The sequence below is a fragment of the Petromyzon marinus genome, chromosome 2, assembly GCF_048934315.1.
Source record: "Petromyzon marinus isolate PM22_M1 ecotype Great Lakes invasive population chromosome 2, UKy_Petmar_22M1.pri1.0, whole genome shotgun sequence".
NCBI classification, from domain to species: domain Eukaryota; kingdom Metazoa; phylum Chordata; class Hyperoartia; order Petromyzontiformes; family Petromyzontidae; genus Petromyzon; species Petromyzon marinus.
The window spans coordinates 778,756-801,827 of record NC_133668.1 but is presented as its reverse complement, the minus strand read 5'-3'; the positions used below and the strand labels follow the sequence as shown (position 1 = coordinate 801,827).

At 48.8% G+C, this 23,072-nt stretch overlaps 2 protein-coding genes across 2 annotated transcripts in view; both read left to right on the top strand.

Annotated features, from left to right (window-relative positions):
- Window positions 1-23,072, top strand: part of OBSCN (obscurin, cytoskeletal calmodulin and titin-interacting RhoGEF) — a 131,585-nt gene that overhangs the window by 84,025 nt on the left and 24,488 nt on the right. Inside the window, exons 36-54 of the mRNA XM_076068730.1 lie at window positions 9,712-9,978; window positions 10,113-10,379; window positions 10,888-11,154; window positions 11,746-12,012; window positions 12,696-12,965; window positions 13,309-13,575; window positions 14,084-14,350; window positions 15,351-15,617; window positions 16,106-16,375; window positions 16,715-16,981; window positions 17,344-17,610; window positions 17,894-18,160; window positions 18,818-18,868; window positions 18,989-19,210; window positions 19,553-19,816; window positions 20,457-20,723; window positions 21,124-21,393; window positions 21,878-22,156; window positions 22,626-22,925. Of these exons, the coding sequence (XP_075924845.1) occupies window positions 9,712-9,978; window positions 10,113-10,379; window positions 10,888-11,154; window positions 11,746-12,012; window positions 12,696-12,965; window positions 13,309-13,575; window positions 14,084-14,350; window positions 15,351-15,617; window positions 16,106-16,375; window positions 16,715-16,981; window positions 17,344-17,610; window positions 17,894-18,160; window positions 18,818-18,868; window positions 18,989-19,210; window positions 19,553-19,816; window positions 20,457-20,723; window positions 21,124-21,393; window positions 21,878-22,156; window positions 22,626-22,925 (4,863 nt within the window). The remainder of the gene's footprint in view (window positions 1-9,711; window positions 9,979-10,112; window positions 10,380-10,887; window positions 11,155-11,745; window positions 12,013-12,695; window positions 12,966-13,308; window positions 13,576-14,083; window positions 14,351-15,350; window positions 15,618-16,105; window positions 16,376-16,714; window positions 16,982-17,343; window positions 17,611-17,893; window positions 18,161-18,817; window positions 18,869-18,988; window positions 19,211-19,552; window positions 19,817-20,456; window positions 20,724-21,123; window positions 21,394-21,877; window positions 22,157-22,625; window positions 22,926-23,072) is intronic.
- On the top strand, window positions 1,339-3,460 carry LOC142925597 (immunoglobulin superfamily member 22-like). The gene is made up of 5 exons (XM_076068652.1): window positions 1,339-1,416; window positions 1,508-1,787; window positions 2,142-2,408; window positions 2,514-2,777; window positions 3,132-3,460. The coding sequence occupies exons 1-5, from the start codon at window positions 1,339-1,341 to the stop codon at window positions 3,458-3,460; spliced, it is 1,218 nt and encodes a 405-aa protein (XP_075924767.1).

The window sequence follows — 23,072 nt, the reverse complement described above, 5'->3', positions numbered from 1 at the left end:
CCACCACAGTTTTTAATACTTCTGCCATTTTTGGAGGTAAGGTTTTTGTTGCCAACGCATGCCTGTGCAGAATACAATGCGTCACAATGATGTGTGGTGCATCGGCCTTTACTAGCGCACCAAAACCAGACTTTCTTCCCAGCATGACTGGAGCTCCGTCCGTACAAATGGCAGAAACCATATCCCATGAAAGATTGTTGTCTCTGAAGAAGTCATCCACAAGCTTCTTCACATCGGCTGCCTTCGTTGTTGTAAGAGGCTTACAAAATAAAAACTCTTCTTTTATCATGTCGTCTTTCACATAGCGTACAAAAACAGCAAGCTGGCTTAGATCAGAAACGTCTGTGGTTTTGTCGAGTTGAAGGCTGAATTTTGCCGGGCTTAAAATCAGATCCGCGACTACTTGAGCCAAGATGTCTTTACTCATGTCTTCTATTCTGTCACTGACGGTGTCATTTGAAAGGGGAATTTGGGATAATTTACCTTCGGCCGCTGTTCCGAGTATCAGATTCGCCATCTTTAATGCAGCTGGTTTCACAAGTGTTTCACCAATGGTGTGTGGCTTGCCCTGCTTTGCGATCAGGTAAGCAACTTCGTACGATGCTGTCAGGATCGGTTTGTTAACAGGTACAAATCCAAGAGCAGGCAGAGTGGCCCTTTCATCGAATCTGGCTCTCTTCACCCTGAATTCAGCAAGTGTTGTGTTCTTGTATTCCCCGTCTCCATGCAGCTTCAAGAAGTGTTCCTTTAGTTTTGCCGGTGCAAGACTAGAGTTGCTCAACTTGGCGTTGCAAATCATGCAGATAGGACGCTCACTCCCATCACGTTCCGTGATACATGAGAATCCATGTTGTACATATTCGTCCGACCACTTTCTTCTTTTTCCCGACATAGTTAGTATGGATAAAATATTAAAGAAATCACACGACGTACGACAACAACAGTCACACGTTGACTACTGAGTACGCACTAAATTCCCCGCAGCGCTGATTGGCCAAGCAGTGTAGCATGATCATCTGCAGCCAGTGATGGCCAAGCGGGCCGTGTGTGTCATCACAAATTTACACAATAATTCAAGTGTGTCCGGACCTCCGTGGCGGGGGCTCTGCCGAACCCCTGAGATCGACTCACCGAACCCCTGGGGTTCGATCGAACCCAGGTTAAGAACCACTGACCTAGAAGATCAGGAAGCTCATGAGTTTGAAAGTGCCACTCTTACTTGTCAGCTTTCCAAATCGGCTGTGGAAGTCGCTTGGAAAAAGGACTCCACTTTACTCCATCCCAGCGATAAATATGAGATAAAGCAGGAAGGAAAAATAGCGAAGCTCATCATTCATGATGTGGAACCTGGAGATGCAGGGGGATATGTTTGTGACACTGGAGATGACCACACTTGTGCAGTTCTCAAAGTCAAAGGTAAACAACATGGATATATTTTTTCATCCATGTACAAACCACAAATATGTGAAGTTTCATTTTGAAATAATGAAACACTTTACTTTTCAAATGTATACCAACAGAAGCCCCTGTTAAAATATCAGAAGGCCTGGTGGACCAGGAAGCCGATGAGTTTGGAAGTGCCACTCTTACTTGTCAGCTTTCCAAACCTGCTGTGGAAGTCGTGTGGAAAAAGGACTCGAATCTACTCCATCCCAGCGATAAATATGAGATAAAGCAGGAAGGAAAAATAGCGAAGCTCATCATTCATGATGTGGAACCTGGAGATGCAGGAAAATATGACTGTGACACTGGAGATGACCACACCTCTGCAGTTCTCAATGTCAAAGGTAGGGTGAAGCGAATGGAGATGTTGAAAATATAAAATTACCCATTTTCATGAATTGTCTTTTTGAACATTAACGCATCAGCGTTTCATGCGTATAATTACTATATGATTGCATTCTTTTGTAAGCAATGTATACATCCATTAATACCCATTCATTCTTTTACGCTGTATATACATTTTTATTCCATTGTAAATGTTTAGAAGACCTGACAGGGTACTCGATATTATATTGGTTTACTTCAACGAAATGATAGAAATATTTCGGAATTGAACCCCTTGGGAATTCCCAAGTGACTTTGAATTGGTAGCTATTATTTGGAATGAGGATATTTACAAGGTGATATCTGACCTACAGAGGCTCCAGTACTTATTAAAGAACACCTAGAAGATCATGAAGCCGATGAGTTTGGAAGTGCCACTCTTACCTGTCAGCTTTCCAAACCGGCTGTGGAAGTCGTTTGGAAAAAGGACTCCACTTTACTCCATCCCAGCGATAAATATGAGATAAAGCAGGAAGGAAAAATAGCGACGCTCATCATTCATGATGTTCACCCTGGAGATTCCGGGGGATATGGTTGTGACACGAGAGATGACCACACTTGTGCAGTTCTCAAAGTCAAAGGTAAACATGGATATATTTTTTCATCCTTATACAAACCACAAATTCGTGAAGTTTCATTTTGAAATAATTAAAAATTTTACTTTTCAAATGTATACCAACCAACAGAAGCCCCTGTTAAAATAGAAGGCCTGGTGGATCAGGAAGCCGATGAGTTTGGAAGTGCCACTCTTACTTGTCAGCTTTCCAAACCTGCTGTGGAAGTCGCTTGGAAAAAGGACTCCACTTTACTCCAGCCCAGCGATAAATATGAGATATTGCAGGAAGGAAAAATAGCGAAGCTCATCATTCATGATGTGGAACCTGGAGATGCAGGGAAATATGACTGTGACACTAGAGATGACCACACCTCTGCAGTTCTCAATGTCAAAGGTAGGGTGAAGCGTATGGAGATGTTGAAAATATGAAATTACCCATTTTCATGAATTGTCTTTTTGAACATTAACACATCAGCGTTCCATGCGTATAATTACTATATGATTGTATTCGCTTGTAAGCAATGTATACATCCATTAATACCCAATCATACTTTTATGCTGTATATACATTTTTATTCCACTGTAAATGATTAGAAAACCTAACAGGGTACTCGATATTATTTTGGTTTACTTCAACGAAATGATATAAATATTTCGGAATGGATCCCCTTGGGAATTCCCAAGTGACTTTGATTTGGTAGCTATTATTTGGAATGAGGATATTTACGAGGTGATATCTGACCTACAGAAGCTCCAGTATTTATTAAAGAACACCTAGAAGATCAGGAAGCTAATGAGTTTGAAAGTGCCGCTCTTACTTGTCAGCTTTCCAAACCGGCTGTGGAAGTCGTTTGGAAAAAGGACTCCACTTTACTCCATCCCAGCGATAAATATGAGATAAAGCAGGAAGGAAAAATAGCGACGCTCATCATTCATGATGTGGAACCTGGAGATGCAGGGGAATATGGTTGTGACACTGGAGATGACCACACTTGTGCAGTTCTCAAAGTCAAAGGTAAACATGGATATATTTTTTCATCCATATACAAACCACAAATACGTGAAGTTTCATTTTGAAATAATTAAACAATTTACTTTTCAAATGTATTCCAACAGAAGCCCCTGTTAAAATATCAGAAGGCCTGGTGGACCAGGAAGCCGATGAGTTTGGAAGTGCCACTCTTACTTGTCAGCTTTCCAAACCTGCTGTGGAAGTCGCTTGGAAAAAGGACTCCACTTTACTCCAGCCCAGCGATAAATATGAGATCAAGCAGGAAGGAAAAATAGCGAAGCTCATCATTCATGATGTGGAACCTGGAGATGCAGGGAAATATGACTGTGACACTAGAGATGACCACACCTCTGCAGTTCTCAATGTCAAAGGTAGGGTGAAGCATATGGAGATGTTGAAAATATAAAATTACCCATTTTCATGAATTGTCTTTTTGAACATTAACACATCAGCGTTCCATGCGTATAATTACTATATGATTGTATTCGTTTGTAAACAATGTATCCATCCATTAATACCCATCCATACTTTTACGCTGTGTCTTAATTTTTAAACCACTGTAAATGTTTAGAAAACCTAACAGGTTGCTAGATATTTACATTATGAGACCTCCTTTGCCAGAAACAAGATATAGGAATAGGTTTTACCCTTTTAACTGGCACGAAAACTGACACCTTTATTCAAGGCATTATGTTTGCAATAACCACAACACAAGCAGTCAAAATGCAAACAAAAGAGACAACTCTGATAATATGCACTGTCCTTGAATTTGATTGGTCCACACCCGAGACAGCTTTTCTTAGAGCCAACATCGACCAGGGTTGGAGTAACTTAGGCGATGTACCAATGGGCACCTGTCGACAGTGCAACCAGGCCTTGTCACCAGACGCCTATTCAAACAGAGAAGCACGCACTCCCTTAAGCCGTTCGTTTGCCAATTGTCGCGACTCGGAATTAACCCTGGAAGCTTCCCGTGCCTCGGAAATCTTTTGAAGAGTGAAGCGAACGGAGTCCGAAATCCTGGATTTAGACATTTTGGGCGTGGCTTGTAACTGCACATCGATGGGGGGATCGTATTCCCTTCCATATATAAAAAAAAAACGGTGAGTAGCCGGTGGATGCGTGCGGGGCCATCCTGTAAGCGGTGAGGACCATAGGGATGTGTAAGTCCCAATCGAGTTGTGACGCACTGACCTGGTGGCTTAAGAGTCCTATGTAGCCGTTCGACCATGCCATCCGTCTACGGGTGGTACGGTGACGTGCGCAACTTCTTCGTCCCCAACAAATCGCAGACCTCACGCAACATTTAGAAGATAAATGATTGCCCTGATCGATCAAAAGGAGTTCTAGAGCACCCTTGTCGATAACATAGCCATTGACGAATGCCTCAGTAATAGTCACAACCGATTGATTAGGGAGCGGCCAGGCGACAGGCCATCGTGAAAAACACTCCACACTCGACCCCTGGCTTGACCTCACCCATCTAGGCGGCTCGGCTCGCGTCCCTGTTGTGCATCGGTACGGGGGGGTCCTATAAGTGATCGTGATGTTCGTCCGCTCCGACCGGATCAGTGGTCGGAGCTGGTCCATCGTGTGGTGGCAGCGCCCGTGGGTTCGTCTGCCGTGCTTGGATTTATCAAGGGTGTAGAAATAAGGATGCTAGTCGACACGGGTGCGTCGGCGACCATCATCTCGGAATTAATCTACAATATTTTGCCCCCTAAGTATCAGGCACTCGACCCCGTTGATGCACCGAGTTTCGCCGCTAATGGCAGCTCTTTGGGTATTATTGGTCGGATAACGGCCGAGGTGCGCATCGGTGATGTTAATTGTCGGGACATTTTCTTGTTTCTACATCCCTGGCTGTTCCATGTTTACTTGGAACCGATTTCCTGGGTAGGATGCCCTTAAAAATCCGTATTGACCGTGGCTGCTTGGATTTGCCATCCGGCCGTCGTATGGCAATTTTACCTTCCCCCACCCGGTTGTGCACGGCCAATGCTATGGTGCAAGCGCTTGTGCGCCGGATGGTGAAATTTCCTCCCGGCGCGCAGATGTTAGTTCCCCTCCGCTTGCGGAAGCCGCTCGACTTGGAGGCTACGAAGGACGGAATGTTTTTGGCACCTTCTAATACAGTCAGTCACGGACTGACTTAGGTCGCGGCTTGTGGGGGTCGAGTATTTTTCACGATGGCCTGTCGCCTGGCCGCTCCCTAATCAATCGGCTGTGACTATTACTGAGGCATTCGTCAATGGCTATGTTATCGACAAGGGTGCTCTAGAACTCCTTTTGATCGATCAGGGCAATAATTTATCTTCTAAATGTTGCGTGAGGTCTGCGATTTGTTGGGGATGAAGAAGTTGCGCACGTCACCGTACCACCCGTAGACGGATGGCATGGTCGAACGGCTACATAGGACTCTGACCTCCATGTTAAGCCACCAGGTCAGTGCGTCACAACTCGATTGGGACTTACACATCCCTATGGTCCTCACCGCTTACAGGATGGCCCCGCACGCATCCACCGGCTACTCACCGTTTTTTTTTTAATATATGGAAGGGAATACGATCCCCCCATCGATGTGCAGTTACAAGCCACGCCCAAAATGTCTAAATCCAGGATTTCGGACTCCGTTCGCTTCACTGTTCAAAAGATTTCCGAGGCACGGGAAGCTTCCAGGGTTAATTCCGAGTCGCGACAATTGGCAAACGAACGGCTTAAGGGAGTGCGTGCTTCTCTGTTTGAATAGGCGTCTGGTGACAAGGCCTGGTTGCACTGTCGACAGGTGCCCATGGGTACATCGCCTAAGTTACTCCAACCCTGGTCGATGTTGGCTCTAAGAAAAGCTGTCTCGGGTGTGGACCAATCAAATTCAAGGACAGTGCATATTATCAGAGTTGTCTCTTTTGTTTGCATTTTGACTGCTTGTGTTGTGGTTATTGCAAACATAATGCCTTGAATAAAGGTGTCAGTTTTTTGTGCCAGTTAAAAGGGTAAAACGTATTCCTATAGGTTGCTAGATATATTATTTTGGTTTACTTTAACGAAATGATATAAATCTGTCGGAATGGAACCCCATGGGTATTCGCACTGACTTTCATTTAGTAGCTATTATTTGTAATAAGGATATTTACTAGGTGATATCTGACCTACAGAAGCTCCAGTACTTATTAAAGAACACCTAGAAGATCAGGAAGCTAATGAGTTTGGAAGTGCCACTCTTACTTGTCAGCTTTCCAAACCTGCTGTGGAAGTCGTTTGGAAAAAGGACTCCACTTTACTCCATCCCAGCGATAAATATGAGATAAAGCAGGAAGGAAAAATAGTGAAGCTCATCATTCATGATGTGGAACCTGGAGATGCAGGGAAATATGGTTGTGACACTAGAGATGACCACACTTGTGCAGTTCTCAAAGTCAAAGTAAACATGGATATATTTTTTCATCCATATACAAACCACAAATACGTGAAGTTTCATTTTGAAATAATTAAACAATTTACTCTTTCAAATGTAAACCAACAGAAGCCCCTGTTAAAATATCAGAAGGCCTGGTGGACCAGGAAGCCGATGAGTTTGGAAGTGCCACTCTTACTTGTCAGCTTTCCAAACCTGCTGTGGAAGTCGCTTGGAAAAAGGACTCCACTTTACTCCATCCCAGCGATAAATATCAGATAAAGCAGGAAGGAATAATAGCAAAACTCATCATTCATGATGTGGAACCTGGAGATGCAGGGAAATATGACTGTGACACTGGAGATGACCACACCTCTGCAGTTCTCAATGTCAAAGGTAGGGTGAAGCGAATGGAGATGTTGAAAATATAAAATTTCCCATTTTAATGAATTGTCGTTTGTAAACATTCACGCATCAGCGTTCCATGCGTATAATTAGTATATGATTGTATATGTTTGTAAACAATGTATACATCCATTAATACCCATTCATACTTTTACGGTGTACATTAATTTTTATTCCACTGTAAATGTTTAGAAAAGCTAACAGGTTGCTAGATATTATCTTGGTTTACTTCAACGAAATGATAGAAATCTGTCGGAATGGAACCCCATGGGTATTCGCACTGACTTTAATTTAGTAGCTATTATTTGTAATAAGGATATTTACTAGGTGATATCTGACCTACAGAAGCTCCAGTACTTATTAAAGAACACCTAAAAGATCAGGAAGCTCATGAGTTTGGAAGTGCCACTCTTACTTGTCAGCTTTCCAAACCGGCTGTGGAAGTCGCTTGGAAAAAGGACTCCACTTTACTCCATCCCAGCGATAAATATGAGATAAAGCAGGAAGGAAAAATAGCGACACTCATCATTCATGATACGGAACCTGGAGATGCAGGGAAATATGACTGTGACACTGGAGATGACCACACCTCTGCAGTTCTCATTGTCAAAGGTAAGGTGAAGCGAATGGAGGTGTTGAAAATATAAAATTACCTATTTTAATGAATTGCCTTTTTGAACATTCATGCATCAGCGTTCCATGCGTATAATTAATATATGATTGTATTCGTTTTTAAACAATGTATCCATCCATTGATACCCATTCATACTTTTACGCTTTATATTACCTCTTTATTCCACTGTAAATGTTTAGAAAACCTAACAGGTTGCTAGATGTAGTAATCGGGTTTTTCCCATTTTTTCTGGCAACAAAACTGAAACCTTTTTACAAGGATTCATGTCTGCATTAACCACAATACCTGCAGTCAAAATGCAAACAAAAAACATACTATGATAATATATGCATTGTCCTTGAAACTGATTGGTCCACACCAAGGGAAGGCTTTCTTTTGAGCCTCGACCCAATTGGTTCTCGACCAGATGATGCCATTTTGTTACTGGCAAAGGAGGTCTAATGATGTAGGTTGCTAGATATTATTTTGGTTTATTTCAACGAAATGATATACATCTTTTGGAATGGAACCCCATGGGTATTCCCAGTGACTTTCATTTCGTAGCTATTATTTGTAATAATTATATTTACGAGGTGATATCTGACCTACAGAAGCTCCAGTACTTATTAAAGAACACCTAGAAGATCAGGAAGCTGATGAGTTTGGAAGTGCCACTCTTATTTGTCAGCTTTCCAAACCTGCTGTGGACGTCGTTTGGAAAAAGGACTCCACTTTAATCCATCCCAGTGATACATATGAGATAAAGCAGGAAGGGAAAATAGTGAAGCCCATCATTCATGATGTGGAACCTGGAGATGCAGGGAAATATGGTTGTGACACTAGAGATGACCACACTTGTGCAATTCTCAAAGTCAATGGTAATAATAAATAAATATTATTGATTTGCAATTTTTCATTTCACAATTTAGTTCCTAGCAGTGAATATGTTTTAAACGAGGGCGTCTACCTCAGCAGACGTGAAGTTCACTCCTCTGCTGCTGCTGCGGTGGCGAGATGTTAACTCCCTCGCCTTCTATACAGGATTTCGATCCTGACCCTGACTCCTGTGTATTTGGTGTTTGCATGTCTCTATCTCCCTCGTCGTTATCCCGTACATTTTTATCTGCGTCTTCCAGTGTTCTTCTCCTCATTTAGAAACAAGCGGCTTGTTATAGTTTGCTGCTGTAATACATTTATACGTGACATGCCGCTTCATTGAAGCCATCCCTTTTGGCCAGGTCACTTCTGAAAAATAACTTTATTGTCAGTGGGCCTTACCTGGTAATATAAAAAACGTAGTTTTAGTTTAGAAGTCACGTCGACGGAAATTGGCGCCAAATTATCCCTTGCTAGGCGATTCGTTGGTGGTCGAGCCGGACTGATGATGTAATCCACATCAATGGCTGCCATGTCGCCCGTGTCGCCGAAACGGCTTCGAATTCGCTTTTCTCGCTATGCATTTTCGTAGAGAACGAAAATCGTCGTCCGCTTACATTCATGACATTTTTATGCGAGGTGGTTTGAGATTATTATTGCTCTATAAGTATTTACGTGCACTTTTTATGACTTAAGACACTTTGATTGTTCACGTGCCGTTGGTGTTCGTTAAAATGTACCATTGCATATTTTTCGTACAACATATGCAAGATCCTCATCCACTAATCAGTAAACTTTAAACACAGAAACCTAATTATGATGCGTACCTAACTGCAGAATACAGTATATTATTTCCTTGAATAAAAAAATAACTTGTTTGGGTGGGCATCATAGTTGGCAGAGTCCCACTCTAAATGTGAGATTTAGAACATTGGCTCAGGACTTCCAACGTGGCATAAACCTTGGTTTGAGTGTTGGGGGCACTTTGAAATGGTTCCTGACTTACACTGATGACATCCTTGCTGCAGAGGCACCAGTTCTGATCCGAGAGGCGCTGCGTGACCAAGAGGCTTTGGAATTCGAGACCCTCACTCTCATCTGTCGACTTTCCAAGCCAAATGCTCCCTTGGCTTGGCAAATGGGATCCAGCATCCTGCGGTCTGGCGAGAAGTACAGTTTGGTCCAGGAGGGTGACGTTGCCAAGCTCACAATATACAACCTGCAGATGAGCGACGCGGGCGATTATGAATGCGACACTGGGGATGACAGAACCATAGCTACGATTACCGTGAAAGGTACAAGAATTATCCATTTAATTTATTTTCATCTCAAGGAAGTTGAATGTTCATGGCTTTACTAATCAATTCAAAGCGGCTTGTGACGATGACGAGCAATTGATTCACTTTGAGATGGCCTCTGTGGTTTGCAGAAGCCCCAGTGCTGATTCGCGATGGTTTAATGGACCAGGAGGTCAACGAATGTGAGAGCGCCATCCTCACGTGCCAGCTTTCTAAAACGCCAAAGGAATTAGTGTGGGAGAAGGACTGCACTGTCCTGCGACCCAGCGATAAGTATGAGATGGGGCATGAAGGAAACGTGGCAATGCTTATTGTCCACGACGTACAGATGGACGACGCGGGAGAGTACCGGTGTGACACGGGCGACGAGAACACATTCGCGTCCCTCACTGTCAAAGGTAACGAGCGGTCTGATTTTGACTCATTCCACTCGATTCATTGAATTCAATTGATGCAGATTTCGTAAATGTTGAAACATTTAATCATTATCAGGTATTCATATTCTTGGTTCTTTCGGTAAAGTCACGTAGATAGAAAATAAAATGTAACAAAACCCACGACGTTTCGATCGCAACACAAGCAGTCTTCATCAGGCGGAGAGAAAAAAAGAATATGAATTCCTGCAGTCACGAAAGCTTTAATTCATTATCAGGTATTTTAGTTTTGTTGTATTTTCACAAATTGACGGTTTTGCTCCAAATATACTTCGGCACTTTTCTCGTCCTGGCAACGTGTGTTTAACATTCATTCCAGAACTCCTGTAGAAATAGACTTCTTTTCTGTAATCTCTTATCTGTAAAATGAATTAAATGATTCTTAACCATTTTATCCAATGCACAAAATGACTGCGTAGTATTTATTTAACATCGGTTAAGATATTGTGCGTTCTCTTTGCAATCTTCACAGAAGCACCGGTGCTCATCAGTGAACCTCCGAGGGATGAAGAAGCCGAGGAGTTTGGCAGCGCTGTGCTCAGCTGTCGGCTTTCCAAACCGGCTCGCGAGGTCGCCTGGCGTAAGGGATCTGTGGCGCTGCAGCCTGGAGAGAAGTACGAGATGGAGTACGCGGGGGCTGTTGCGAAGCTCATTGTTCACGACCTGCAAGTTGAAGATGCTGGGAACTATGAATGTGACACGGGGGATGACTGTGCAAGTGCTACATTGAATGTGAAAGGTATTTGTTGTTTTTTTATGTGTAAACAGTACAGTGGCGGCAGAGCAGTGGAACATTTGCTAGCTAACTGTGCTGCGAAGTCGGTGACTTGAGTTGGATTCCCTGGCAGAGTTATCAACAGAAGCAAAGTGATATCTGACCGTGGTTCCGCCCTTCACCAGCTCTGATTCACCAGCGTGGAGAAGTATGCTCGAAGAAAACCTAATGTGGTTTGGCAGTGTTATACATGAAGAATATAGTGTATGTTCAATATGTAGATGCTTATATCATGGACTATTGAATTGGTACATCCTGGACATTTTCAGATATTTAATTCTTGACAAAGTAAAGTGGAAAGTAAATATGCTTTACAGTGTTTAATGTGAGAATAAGAATGGGTACTTGATTCATATTGTGGCCCAGAACATGACGATTTATAGAAAGTATAGAGAGGGGATAATAATTTCATGCAAGGTGATAACTGGCTACTTTGATCAGTGATTGCATACGGGAGAGCATAATGCAGTTCAATATGGTCGTAGAATCACCTGTTGAGTTTCACGTCAAAACCCCTCCTGACCAATCCACTCCATCTTCCTCCTTTGGCCACAGAGAAGCCCGCGGTGTTCACCAAGGGTCTGGAGGACGTGAGCGTGGAGGAGAGGGGCGATGCCGTGCTGCTGTGTGAGCTGTCCAAAGAGGGCGCCCCCGTCAGCTGGCTGAAGGACGGCCGGGCCCTGGGCCCCGATGGGAGGCACGAGATGAGCCAGGAGGGACGCACGGCCCGGCTCGTCCTGCACGGCCTGAGCCTGCAGGACAGCGGCCGCTACTCGTGCGGCACCGGCCACGACGTCACCGCCGCCACGCTCACCGTCACCGGTGATTGTCTGTGTGTTTGTGTACAGCTCATTGTGGGGGCTATTTAACCATACTTCACCTTGCTGGCCAGTGAGGTTGGCGACAGCTGCGAATATAGGATCTAGAATGAAAACGATTAAATCTCGATTGAAAATTAATTTCCTTAGAAAAACTTTTTGCGTTTAGTTTAGTCCTTCCCCCGCACCTCCAATTAATACGGTTTGCTACATCCATTGCAACATACATGAATTGTGTGAGCATAATAGTACAATACAAGAATAAGTTTATTTAATTTCGTTTGGTGGCGCCCTACAGGCTAATCTCTCACAATACAAAGGCCACTGCCGCAGCCTCTGTGGTTGGACCATCTCTAGCTCCACGCATCTCAGGCCTATATAAGACCTGATCTCAGCAGCTTTCCCTCTCTCTCACCTGAAGACGATTGCTTGTGTTGCGATCGAAACGTCGTGATATTTTTCTATCTACGTGGCTTTACCGAAAGACCCATAGAATATTAATTTAGTTCACTTAGATTTGTTCCACGGATGATCCCATTTAGTCAGCTGTCTGGCTATTCTACGCATGTGACGCGTGGTGTGTGTGCACAGCAGCAGCAGCAGAGAATGAGTACAGTGTCCTTAGGGAATATCGCACGACTAACAAGCAAATTAATCTGGTTTCCCACCTCTGCATTATCCGCGCAGAACCGGACATCTCGATCGTGAGAGGTCTCGAGGACTGCGAGGTGCAGGAGACGCAGACGGCGACGTTCACTGTGGAGATCTCGCACCCCGACGTGCTGCGCGTCGAGTGGTGGCTTGGCGAGTCGCCTGTCCGGAACAACGAGCTCAACGAGCTGTTCGTCGATGGCAGAGAGCACACTCTCATTTTAAACAACCTCACTCTCCAGGATAGTGGCACCATCAGGTTCCAGGCTGGAAATGCCATCTCAACGGCAACGCTGACAGTGACGAGTACGGAGCACTTTCTGTCGTGCGCACGGGCGCAAAAAAAACACCTCGTTTGTATTTGTGTGTGTTTAAGAAGATACAAACAACATCAAACCGCTAAGAAAGATACGAGTGGGCTCGGGCAGGGCACGTCGCTAGAAGGGACGATGACGGTCATTAATAAAATCGTTCCTTGTTTCTCGAATCGGTCCGGTCCCGGTATTTCTCATGTGTGGTACGGCGACTACATCAAAGAGAGATAACGATGGCTTGGGGAGGTCTTAATCGAGCAGTGGATTGATCATGGCTGTGACGATAATGACGATGATGATGATGACGATCATGATGATATGGTTGCGTTCTGCAGAGCTGCCGGTGCGGGTGGTGCGGCCGCTGCAGGACGTGGAGGTGGAGGAGGAGCAGGCCGTGATCCTGGAGTGCGAGCTCTCGGAGGAGGCCGCCGACGTCGCGTGGAGGAAGGACGGCCACGAGCTGGAGGCCGGGGGCCGCGTGGCCGCGGGGCGCGACGGGAACCTCGTGACACTCGTCGTCCGGGCAGCCCGGCCGCAGGACAGCGGCGTGTACAGCTGTGAGGCCGGCGCGGCGAGCTCCTCCGCCACGGTGCACGTCAGAGGTGCGTGTCGTAGTTGTAAGAATAATTTTCATGTAGTAATTATAATTTGCAGCCCTTTTTCAATCCACTGCTGTCTGAGGGCCTTCCCAGGCTGTGTGTCAGTCCTGGCAGTTGTTTGTCAGAACTTCTCACTCACCACTGCTGTTAACCATGGTAGACAGGGACTCAAACTTAGGTTGTCTGGTTCCTCATGCAGGGTAACCACCTTTTTTAAAATGAATTCCTGCAGTCACGAAAGCCTTATCTTTTTACCCATTAATAACATATTATGATCATCAAAATGGTCTCCTTTCATAAAAAAATATGTAAAATATTATTACTATATTTAAATAACTTTAATATGATGCTTCAGGGCCTATTATTTCTTGCCTCTCTAGGGTAACCATTTTGAAAAACGAACTCCAAAATGTTTAAAATGTCTCCATATAACCAGTGAACGCTAAAGCGGAGGTCCAAGGATAAACATCTGAATGTTCTCGGGGGAACTCATGGCGACGTTCCCCTGCAGATCTGCCGGTGCAGGTGCTGGAGCCGCTGAGTGACGTGACAGCGACGGAAGGCGGCGAGGCGTCTCTCCGCTGCTCCCTGTCCAAACCGGGTACCGAGGTCGTGTGGACGAAGGACTCGCGGCCCGTGCGGCCTGGCGAAAAGTACGACGTGGGCTCTGAGGGTCTTTCCGTGTGGCTCGCCGTCAGAGCGCTGCGTCTCGACGACGCGGGGTCGTACGTGTGCCACGTGGGGGACCTGCAGACCACAGCAATCCTCACCGTGCAAGGTTGGCCATCTCAGGCTCTGTGCCACTGCGGTCTCTCTCTCGCTCTTTGTTTCGCCTTCACTGGAACCATATTGGTGGCCAGGAGATGTTAACTACCGTGCCTGGTGTGCAGGAGGTCGTTGGTTTGATGCCGACCCTGACGACTGTTGTATTTTTGGAGTCTGCATCTCTCTCTCTCCCCGTGGTTGTGTGGATTTTTCACCAGGTACTGCGGGTTTTCCCTCCGCTTCAGAATCAACATGCGTTGAGATTATTTGGCTGATATACATTTCCATGTGATAAGCCACTTCGTTGAGCGATCATTGGTGGCCAGGTCATTTATAAAATAGAACTATATAGCTCAGTGGGCCTCACCTGGTCAAATAAAAAAAATTGCTGAGTTTTTCTTGGTTTCAAGCTCAACATCAACAAATTGTGCAAAGTGATTAAAAGCTCTCCGGTGCGTTTTTGAGCTGTGCCGCGTGGTGTACGGCATGAAGCCCGACGTTTTGCACCACGTGCTGTACTGAACAATATGTGCTGCAACCATAAAACACTGGAGAGCTGTCCAACACAACTGCAACAATCTTTGCAGAACAGTTAAACAGTTAAACCAAAAAGGTTACGAATTAAAACAATTGCTTGAAACGCTATGTGGATGACAAAATGAAACAACCTTGAAAGTTACTTTTAAGATTAGGCTCTTAAATAATTTGTGTTATATAATACTATTAATAATGACTACTATGTGCCAAAGCTTTTATTAGGTCCATCATATAAACGATTACATTTTGTTGTATTATAATGCCTTTCTTTAAAAAATAAAATGTTATAATTGTAGGAAGGCTTCAGGGTATTTCTTCATTGTATTATTTTCGTTTGGTTATTTAGCACGGGTATTATTTTCGTTTGGTTATTTAGCAGGGGTATTATTTTCGTTTGGTTATTTAGCACGGGTATTATTTGAGGGCACGTAAATTAAATGTCACTGACGTTGAATTCCCCTTTTTACTCTTCACAGAGAAGCCCGCGGTGTTCACCAAGGGTCTGGAGGACGTGAGCGTGGAGGAGAGGGGCGATGCCGTGCTGCTGTGTGAGCTGTCAAAAGAGGGCGCCCCCGTCAGCTGGCTGAAGGACGGCCGGGCCCTGGGCCCCGACGGGAGGCACGAGATGAGCCAGGAGGGACGCACGGCCCGGCTCGTCCTGCACGGCCTGAGCCTGCAGGACAGCGGCCGCTACTCGTGCGGCACCGGCCACGACGTCACCGCCGCCACGCTCACCGTCACCGGTAACAAATCGACGCGTCCTCCGTTGGCATGACAATCCGTGAGTGTGTACGCCACTGTGAGGTGTAAAATACTCTCACTTAACCGCAGTAATTTGTAGGAGTCTGGTTTGCTTAACCTTTTTGTTTAAAAGATTATTGTCGATAATAATTGACAATCCTTCGTAAAACTACGATTTGATGAAGGCCTTCCCACACCATGTCAGTTGTGGGATTTGTTTGGGCATTCTTCGTCATAGTGGTGAGTGTGGGTTGGTGAAGGAACCAGGAGCCGTTCAGATATTGCTCACCACTGATTTATTATCTGTGGACGGGAATTTACCACATGAGCCACTGTGCCAACCACCGCATCGCAAATATTATTATTACATTTTAAAATTTGTTACATTGATACTATTATCATTAAATGCCAATATTTGGCCTCAGAAGACAGGAGGAGAGGTGGTGGTAGTCGATCTACTTTCTGTGTCGCTTCCTCGTTGTCCGCGCAGAACCGGACATCTCGATCGTGAGGGGCCTCGAAGACTGCGAGGTGCAGGAGACGCAGACGGCGACGTTCACTGTGGAGATCTCGCACCCCGACGTGCTGCACGTCGAGTGGTGGCTCGGCGAGTCGCCTCTCCGGAACAACGAGCTCAATGAGATCTCCGTGAGCGGGAGGGAGCACACCCTGACCCTGCGCAACCTCACGCTGCAGGACGGAGGCGCGGTCAGATTCCAGGCACGGGCCGCCACCTCCTGTGCCACGCTCAGAGTCAACAGTAAGAGTCGTTTTCTCGAGTATTGCACGAGTTGATGACTCCGCTCACACTTACTCTTCATGAAATTGTGTGCACACAATTATTTGGACCATTATTAATACTGTGTGACACATGCCAATGTGTGGTATGACAGGCATTTTACCTGTTGAGGGCAGTTATTTATCTAGGAAGTAATCGCGGAGAGTCTTCCTTGCTTCGTTGCCTCCTGTAGGCACCTCGCTTCTCAGTGAGTGTCACCCCAACTCCAAGTTGCTTCGTTTAATTCGATCATCGCCACTCCCCCCGGAAACGAGTTAATCTCCATGGCAACGTTGCGTGTTTGCGGTGGCCCCCTCGCAGAGCTGCCGGTGCGGGTGGTGCGGCCGCTGCAGGACGTGGAGGTGGAGGAGGAGCAGGCCGTGATCCTGGAGTGCGAGCTCTCGGAGGAGGCCGCCGACGTCGCGTGGAGGAAGGACGGCCGCGAGCTGGAGGCCGGGGGCCGCGTGGCCGCGGGGCGCGACGGGAACCTCGTGACACTCGTCGTCCGGGCAGCCCGGCCGCAGGACAGCGGCGTGTACAGCTGTGAGGCCGGCGCGGCGAGCTCCTCCGCCACGGTGCACGTCAGAGGTGCGTGTCGTTGTTGTAAGAATAATTACAACAGCATTTTATGAAGCAACAATAATTTGCATCTGAGTGCCTCCCCACGCTGCACCAGCTCTGGCGGGTGTTTGACCATACTTCACACTGGGCAGCAGAAAGGATGTGGATTTTTGTCGTTTCACAATTGGTAGCTCTAAGGTAGAGAGACGGAACTGTAACTCGTGATAGATATACAATCATCAACATAGTGGAGGCATCCCCTGCAGATCTCTACAAACCGAAACAATATACACGAGCGAATACATCGATTCAGTTTTCCGATGCAATGTCCTATTAAACTCCAACTTGGTGTAGCGAGCAAAGTGGAACGTGGCCATTGTGTCCTCCAGAGCTGCCGCTGCAAATTCTGGAGCCGTTGATAGACCAGGAGGCCACGGAGGGTGAATCGGCTCGGCTCAGCTGCCGGCTGTCCAAACCGCACGCGAGCGTCGCCTGGAGCAGGGGCTCCCAGCCCCTCCGCGACGGTGACAAGTTCGAGCCCCGCGCGGACGGTCACACGGCCGTCCTCGTCATCAGAGACGTGGGGCCCGACGACGCGGGGACATACACGTGCCGGGCCGGGGAGCAGGAGAGCGCCGCGCGGCTCTTCGTCCTGGGTGCGTCACTCCCCCTCCCGCGCCCACGGGGACGCGGGCCTGAAACCACGGGTACCTGAGTTGGAGTCCTCGGGCCGTACAAGCTGTACCATAAAGCAGCTGCACATTAGCAATGCTTGAAAGTGACAAAGATCGTAAACGTAATAATAAATTTACGTCCATCTTTAAAGTTTTTAAAAGTTACACAACATAGCTGTAGAACATCTGGAGGAATTTAAAATCATCATCTTGCCTTGACCAAGTGCCCATATGTAAATGCCAGTGTTTTTTTCTTCCGCCACAGAGAAGCCCGCGGTGTTCACCAAGGGTCTGGAGGACGTGAGCGTGGAGGAGAGGGGCGATGCCGTGCTGCTGTGTGAGCTGTCCAAAGAGGGCGCCCCCGTCAGCTGGCTGAAGGACGGCCGGGCCCTGGGCCCCGACGGGAGGCACGAGATGAGCCAGGAGGGACGCACGGCCCGGCTCGTCCTGCACGGCCTGAGCCTGCAGGACAGCGGCCGCTACTCGTGCGGCACCGGCCACGACGTCACCGCCGCCACGCTCACCGTCACCGGTGATTGTCTGTGTGTTTGTGTACAGCTCATTGTGGGGGCTATTTAACCATACTTCACCTTGCTGGCCAGTGAGGTTGGCGACGGCTGGGAATAATATAGGATCTAGATTGAAAACGTTTACATCTCGATTAAAAATCATTTATTTAGAAAAGCTTTTTGTGTTTAGTTTGTTGTCCTTCCCCCGCTCCTCCAATTAGTACGGTTGGCTACATCCAGCGCTAAATAAGTTCAACAAAATATAATATTTGAGGATAATAGTACAACACAAGAATAAATTTAATTTAGTTTACTCAGATTTGTTACACGGACAGCGGCCGTTGCTCGTGCAGCACCGGCTACGATCACCGGTAACAAATCGACACTTGCAGCTGTCACTCGTTTAAAGAAAAAGTACTGAACGATTGTTTAACGGGCACAAACAATGTTCTGGCTATCTGCAGAAGAGAGGATTGTGAATAGGATACAAGAGTGAGTACGGGCGGTGTGTGGGATGAATGTAGACAGCTTCACAGACTTGTGAGTTATCTAACGTATTTGAGATTAATAATAACAAGTGGGCGTGGTGTGGTTGATCTAAGGGCTACCCTACCACACTGCCACGAAAGTGGCATACACATGCACCGTGAAAACTCAACGTGCACTCTTGTCTCTTCCAGAGCTGCCACTGAGGGTCGTGACTCCACTCGAGGATGTGGAGGTGATGTCAGGTACGGCGCACGATGCCATCGGCGTACATCCCGCGCGCGACAAAGGCCACATCATTCGGATGCGCGAACTGCTCCCGTCGCGTGACCCCACGCCGCGTTCGCTCCGGAATGCCGTCGCAGGCGAGGCGGCGACGTTCTCCTGCGAGCTGTCGCGCGGCGCCGTGACGGACGCTCGCTGGTGGCTCGGGGACACGAGGCTGCTGGACAACGAGCTGAACGCGCTGGGCGTGCGGGACGGGCGCACGCACACGCTCACGCTGCGCCGGCTCGCGCCGGACGACAGCGGCCGTGTCGCCTTCTGTGCCGGCGACGTCTCGTCCAGCGCGACGCTCACCGTGACGCGTAAGCGAGCCGCGGGCGTTCGCCGTCAGCGGGCGATCGCGTTCGTGAATGGCGTGGTCCCTGCAAAGGTTGTAAATGCTGATGTTTAGAATAGTTACATTTTTGTCAACTTTCTTTATCTATCCAGACAAGCCAATTAATGAATGCTTATACAAGTGGGAGGAAACTGGAGCTCCCGGAGAAAAAACCCACGCGCGTTGTGGTAGTTTGCGAAAATGTTTTGATCGTTTTCAGTGTTTAATATCGGCTGCACCATTGACTTACATTTACAGTGGCTGCTGCTTTTAGTTCCGTTATGGTGGTGAACGTCCCCCCCCTAATCCCGGCGCGGCATTCCCGCAGGGCGCCCCGTGACGGTAACCTCGCCCCTGGCGGAGACGGCCGTGGAGGAGGGCGAGCCCCTGCATCTGTCGTGCGCGCTGTCGGAGCCGGCTCCCGTCACGTGGAGCAAGGATGGCGGAGAGCTCGGGGCGAGCGATCGGATCCGCCTGTCTCTCGAGGGCAGCTCGGCCGTCCTGGAGATCCAGCGGGCGGCGCTGGGGGACTCGGGCGTGTACACCTGCGCCACGCTCGACGACAGCTCGTCCGCACGGCTGACCGTCTCAGGTACCGCGGGTGGAAGGGCAGGCGGGCATTGAATCTCTCTCTCTCTCTCTGTGTGCGGAGCTTTGCTATCTTATCCTGCGTGTGGGTTTCCTTTGGGTCATCATTCATTCGGTTGGCAAAAACAGTTTAAATGTGATGACACAGAGGCACAGACCTTCAGATTGACTTTGTAGGGATAGAGCAATTGACCGTGATCAGGAAGCCGTGAGTGCAGAAAAATCCTCAAAAAAATTACTCATCAAACATCCCGATCCAGGGCCTTCTTGAAAGAGAGCCTTGAGACTCAATGAGGCTTTCTTGGGTATACAAAAGGGCATTATTAAAATTGTAATTTACAATTTCTGTTAAACCCAGCGTCATGGGTGCCAGAGTGGCGAGATGTTAACTACCTCGCCTGGTTTACAGGAAGTCGTGGGTTCGATCCCGAACCTGACGGCTGCATATTTGAAGTTCGCATGTTCTCTCTCCACATGGGCACGTGGATTATTCTCTGGAAATGCTCGATATTTCCACACGATGAGCCACTTCTTTCAGGTCGCTTCTGAAAAACAGCTACACAGCTCAGCGGAGCCTGACCTGGTAAAATAAAAAAAACGGTTTAGTTTTTTATTTGTAGTCCCCTCGTTCCACCGCACCACAGAGAAGGTGGCGGTGTTCATTGCGCCGCTGGAGGACGTGCGGGTGGAGGAGCGCTCGCGCGCCGTGCTGTCCTGCGAGCTGTCGCGTCCCGACGTCGACGTCGTCTGGCTCCGGGGCGACGCGGAGCTGGAGGCATCGCCGCGGGCCTCGGCGAGCCGCGACGGCGCCCGCGCCGCCCTCGCAATCGCCGCCGTGCGGACGGACGACGCCGGGGAGTACTCGTGCCGCACGCGGCACGACCGCACGGCCGCCGTGCTCGTCGTCACGGGTACGCCGGCCGACTGGGGGGCCGCGTGGCGACCTCCCTCACGGCTCGATTCGTCGACAAGGACCGACTTATTGATTCGTCGATAAAAGTCGATTTTTACGTTCACGCTACACCCGTCGAAAAATACGTGGGCACATCGATTTTTTGGTGTGTGTATTATATAGCAATTAATAATTTGCCAATGTTACATGTAGACTCACGAAGAGAACATAACTCTACGATTTGAATCGCGACCCCCTAATCATGACAATGCGTTGAATCTCTAGGGGGATGATTTGTTACAACGCACGTAGGAGTTCATTGCAATCGGCGAATCGACGCACAGTTACGCCCCTAACAAGCTGCCCGACACAACGTGACACGCCTCTCCTCCACCTCCTCCACCTCCTCCGTCGCGCAGAGTTCGCCGTCGAGATCACGCGCCCCCCCGCGGACGTGGAGGCGTGGGAGGGCGAAGCGGCGCGCTTCTCGTGCGAGCTGTCGCGCGCCGACGTGGAGGACGCCGGCTGGTGGCTCGGGGAGCAGCCGCTCGGCAGCAACGAGATCAACGAGGTGGCGGCGAGCGGCGCGACGCACGCCCTGCTGCTGCGCGACCTCGCGCCCCACGACAGCGGCCTCGTCACTTTCCGCGCCGCGCGGGCCCAAGCATCGGCCCGCCTCGTCGTGAAGAGTGAGCACCGGCGCCGGTTGCATAAATTTCGTCGCGTGAAATCTGACGGTGGTGGCGATTGGATCCGGGGTCGCAAGTCAATTCAATAACTTTTATTTATTTTTGCAATAAGTCATGTGAACCCATTATATATAACATATACAAATGAAAAGCATAGATTCCTAGACAATTTGACACATGTATTGTGAGCTTAACGATTGAATGAAATCCATGCACCTTCCCCAGGCAACTGGTCTTGCCACAGCTCACCACCCATGCATTACTGTTTACTCTTTGCTCGAGAGCTGCTTCTTGTGGCACGCACAAGAAATTGCAGGGCTGTACCTTAACTTTGTTTTACGTGCATTAATGTACGTCGAACTTCTTTCGCACCATACGTTGCCAACTGTGCCAATCGGAGGCACGTCCTAAGGGACCGCATCGGCGGCGCCTTATTTATCTATTTATTTATTTATTTGAACCGATCGCCGTTTGCCGCCCCCAGGACTGCCGCTGCGCGTGGCCACGCCGCTGTCCGCGGTGGTGGCGGAGGAACGCTCGACGGCCAGCCTGGTGTGCGAGCTGTCGCGGCCCGCCGAGCCGGCCGACCGCCTCACGTGGACCAAGGACGGCGTGGCGCTGGAGGCCGGCGGGAGGATCGCCGTGGAGCACGACGGGGCTCGCGTCCGCCTCACGGTGCGCGACGTCATGCTGGACGACGGTGGAGTCTACGCGTGCCAAGCCGGCGTGGACGCCGTCACGTCCACCGTCCTCGGGGTGACCGGTACGTGAGGGACGACGCGTCACGGGACGAGGAATCCACGGCCTGCTGAACAGAGGTGGCACTCAGGCCCATGGCCACATAAGGCTCACCACTTCGAAGTGGGCCGCAAACGATAATTACCCCTCACTGCAAGCATCTTGGCCGCACTAATCGGGTACTGGAGAGGACTGTTTTTCGATCCGGCAGCATCACCGTGTTTGTAACATTGGCGCCGCTCTGTCACTTCGGTCCCTGCAAGTGTCCCCTTGTGCCCAGTCGAGCATAACCTGATACTTCACAAGCTACAACGCCCTGACATGCGTTCCAGGAGAGTTACATTCTCATGAAACACATCGTCATGAGCAAACCAAATTGCATCATCATTGTGGAGAAATTATTTGACGAACAATTAACCAACCAAACTTCTCGCGGGCATCTCCAATAAGCACGCATTGCCGCGATGCCCTCGTCGCCCCCCTTGGTCGTGCAGCCTGGCACACGGAGATGGTGCGGCCGCTCGCGGACCAGGCGGTGGCGCGGGGCGGTGAGGCGCGCTTCACCGTCGAGCTGAGCCAGGCGGTGCCGCCCTCGGACGTCCACTGGTACCTGAACGGCGAGGAGATCGCCACCGCCGTGGCGGGAGGAGCGGGCGAGGGCACGGACGAGTGGGAGACGGAGCAGGAAGGCGCCACCTGCTCGCTCATCCTGCACCGCGCCCACCGGCGGCACGGCGGAGACGTCGAGTGCGTCGTCCGCGACGTCGCCTGCGCCGCTCGGCTCGCCGTGCGCGGTACGGACCGCCGACGCGCGGCCGAGATCCCGCGCTCGAAATATCCCCCCGCCTCCGGTAGCCGATTCGCGCCGCGTCCGATTCTCCTCCTGCCGGTGCTGACGGGGACCCCCCCCCCCCCCCCCACCGTGCCTCCGTGCGCGCGAT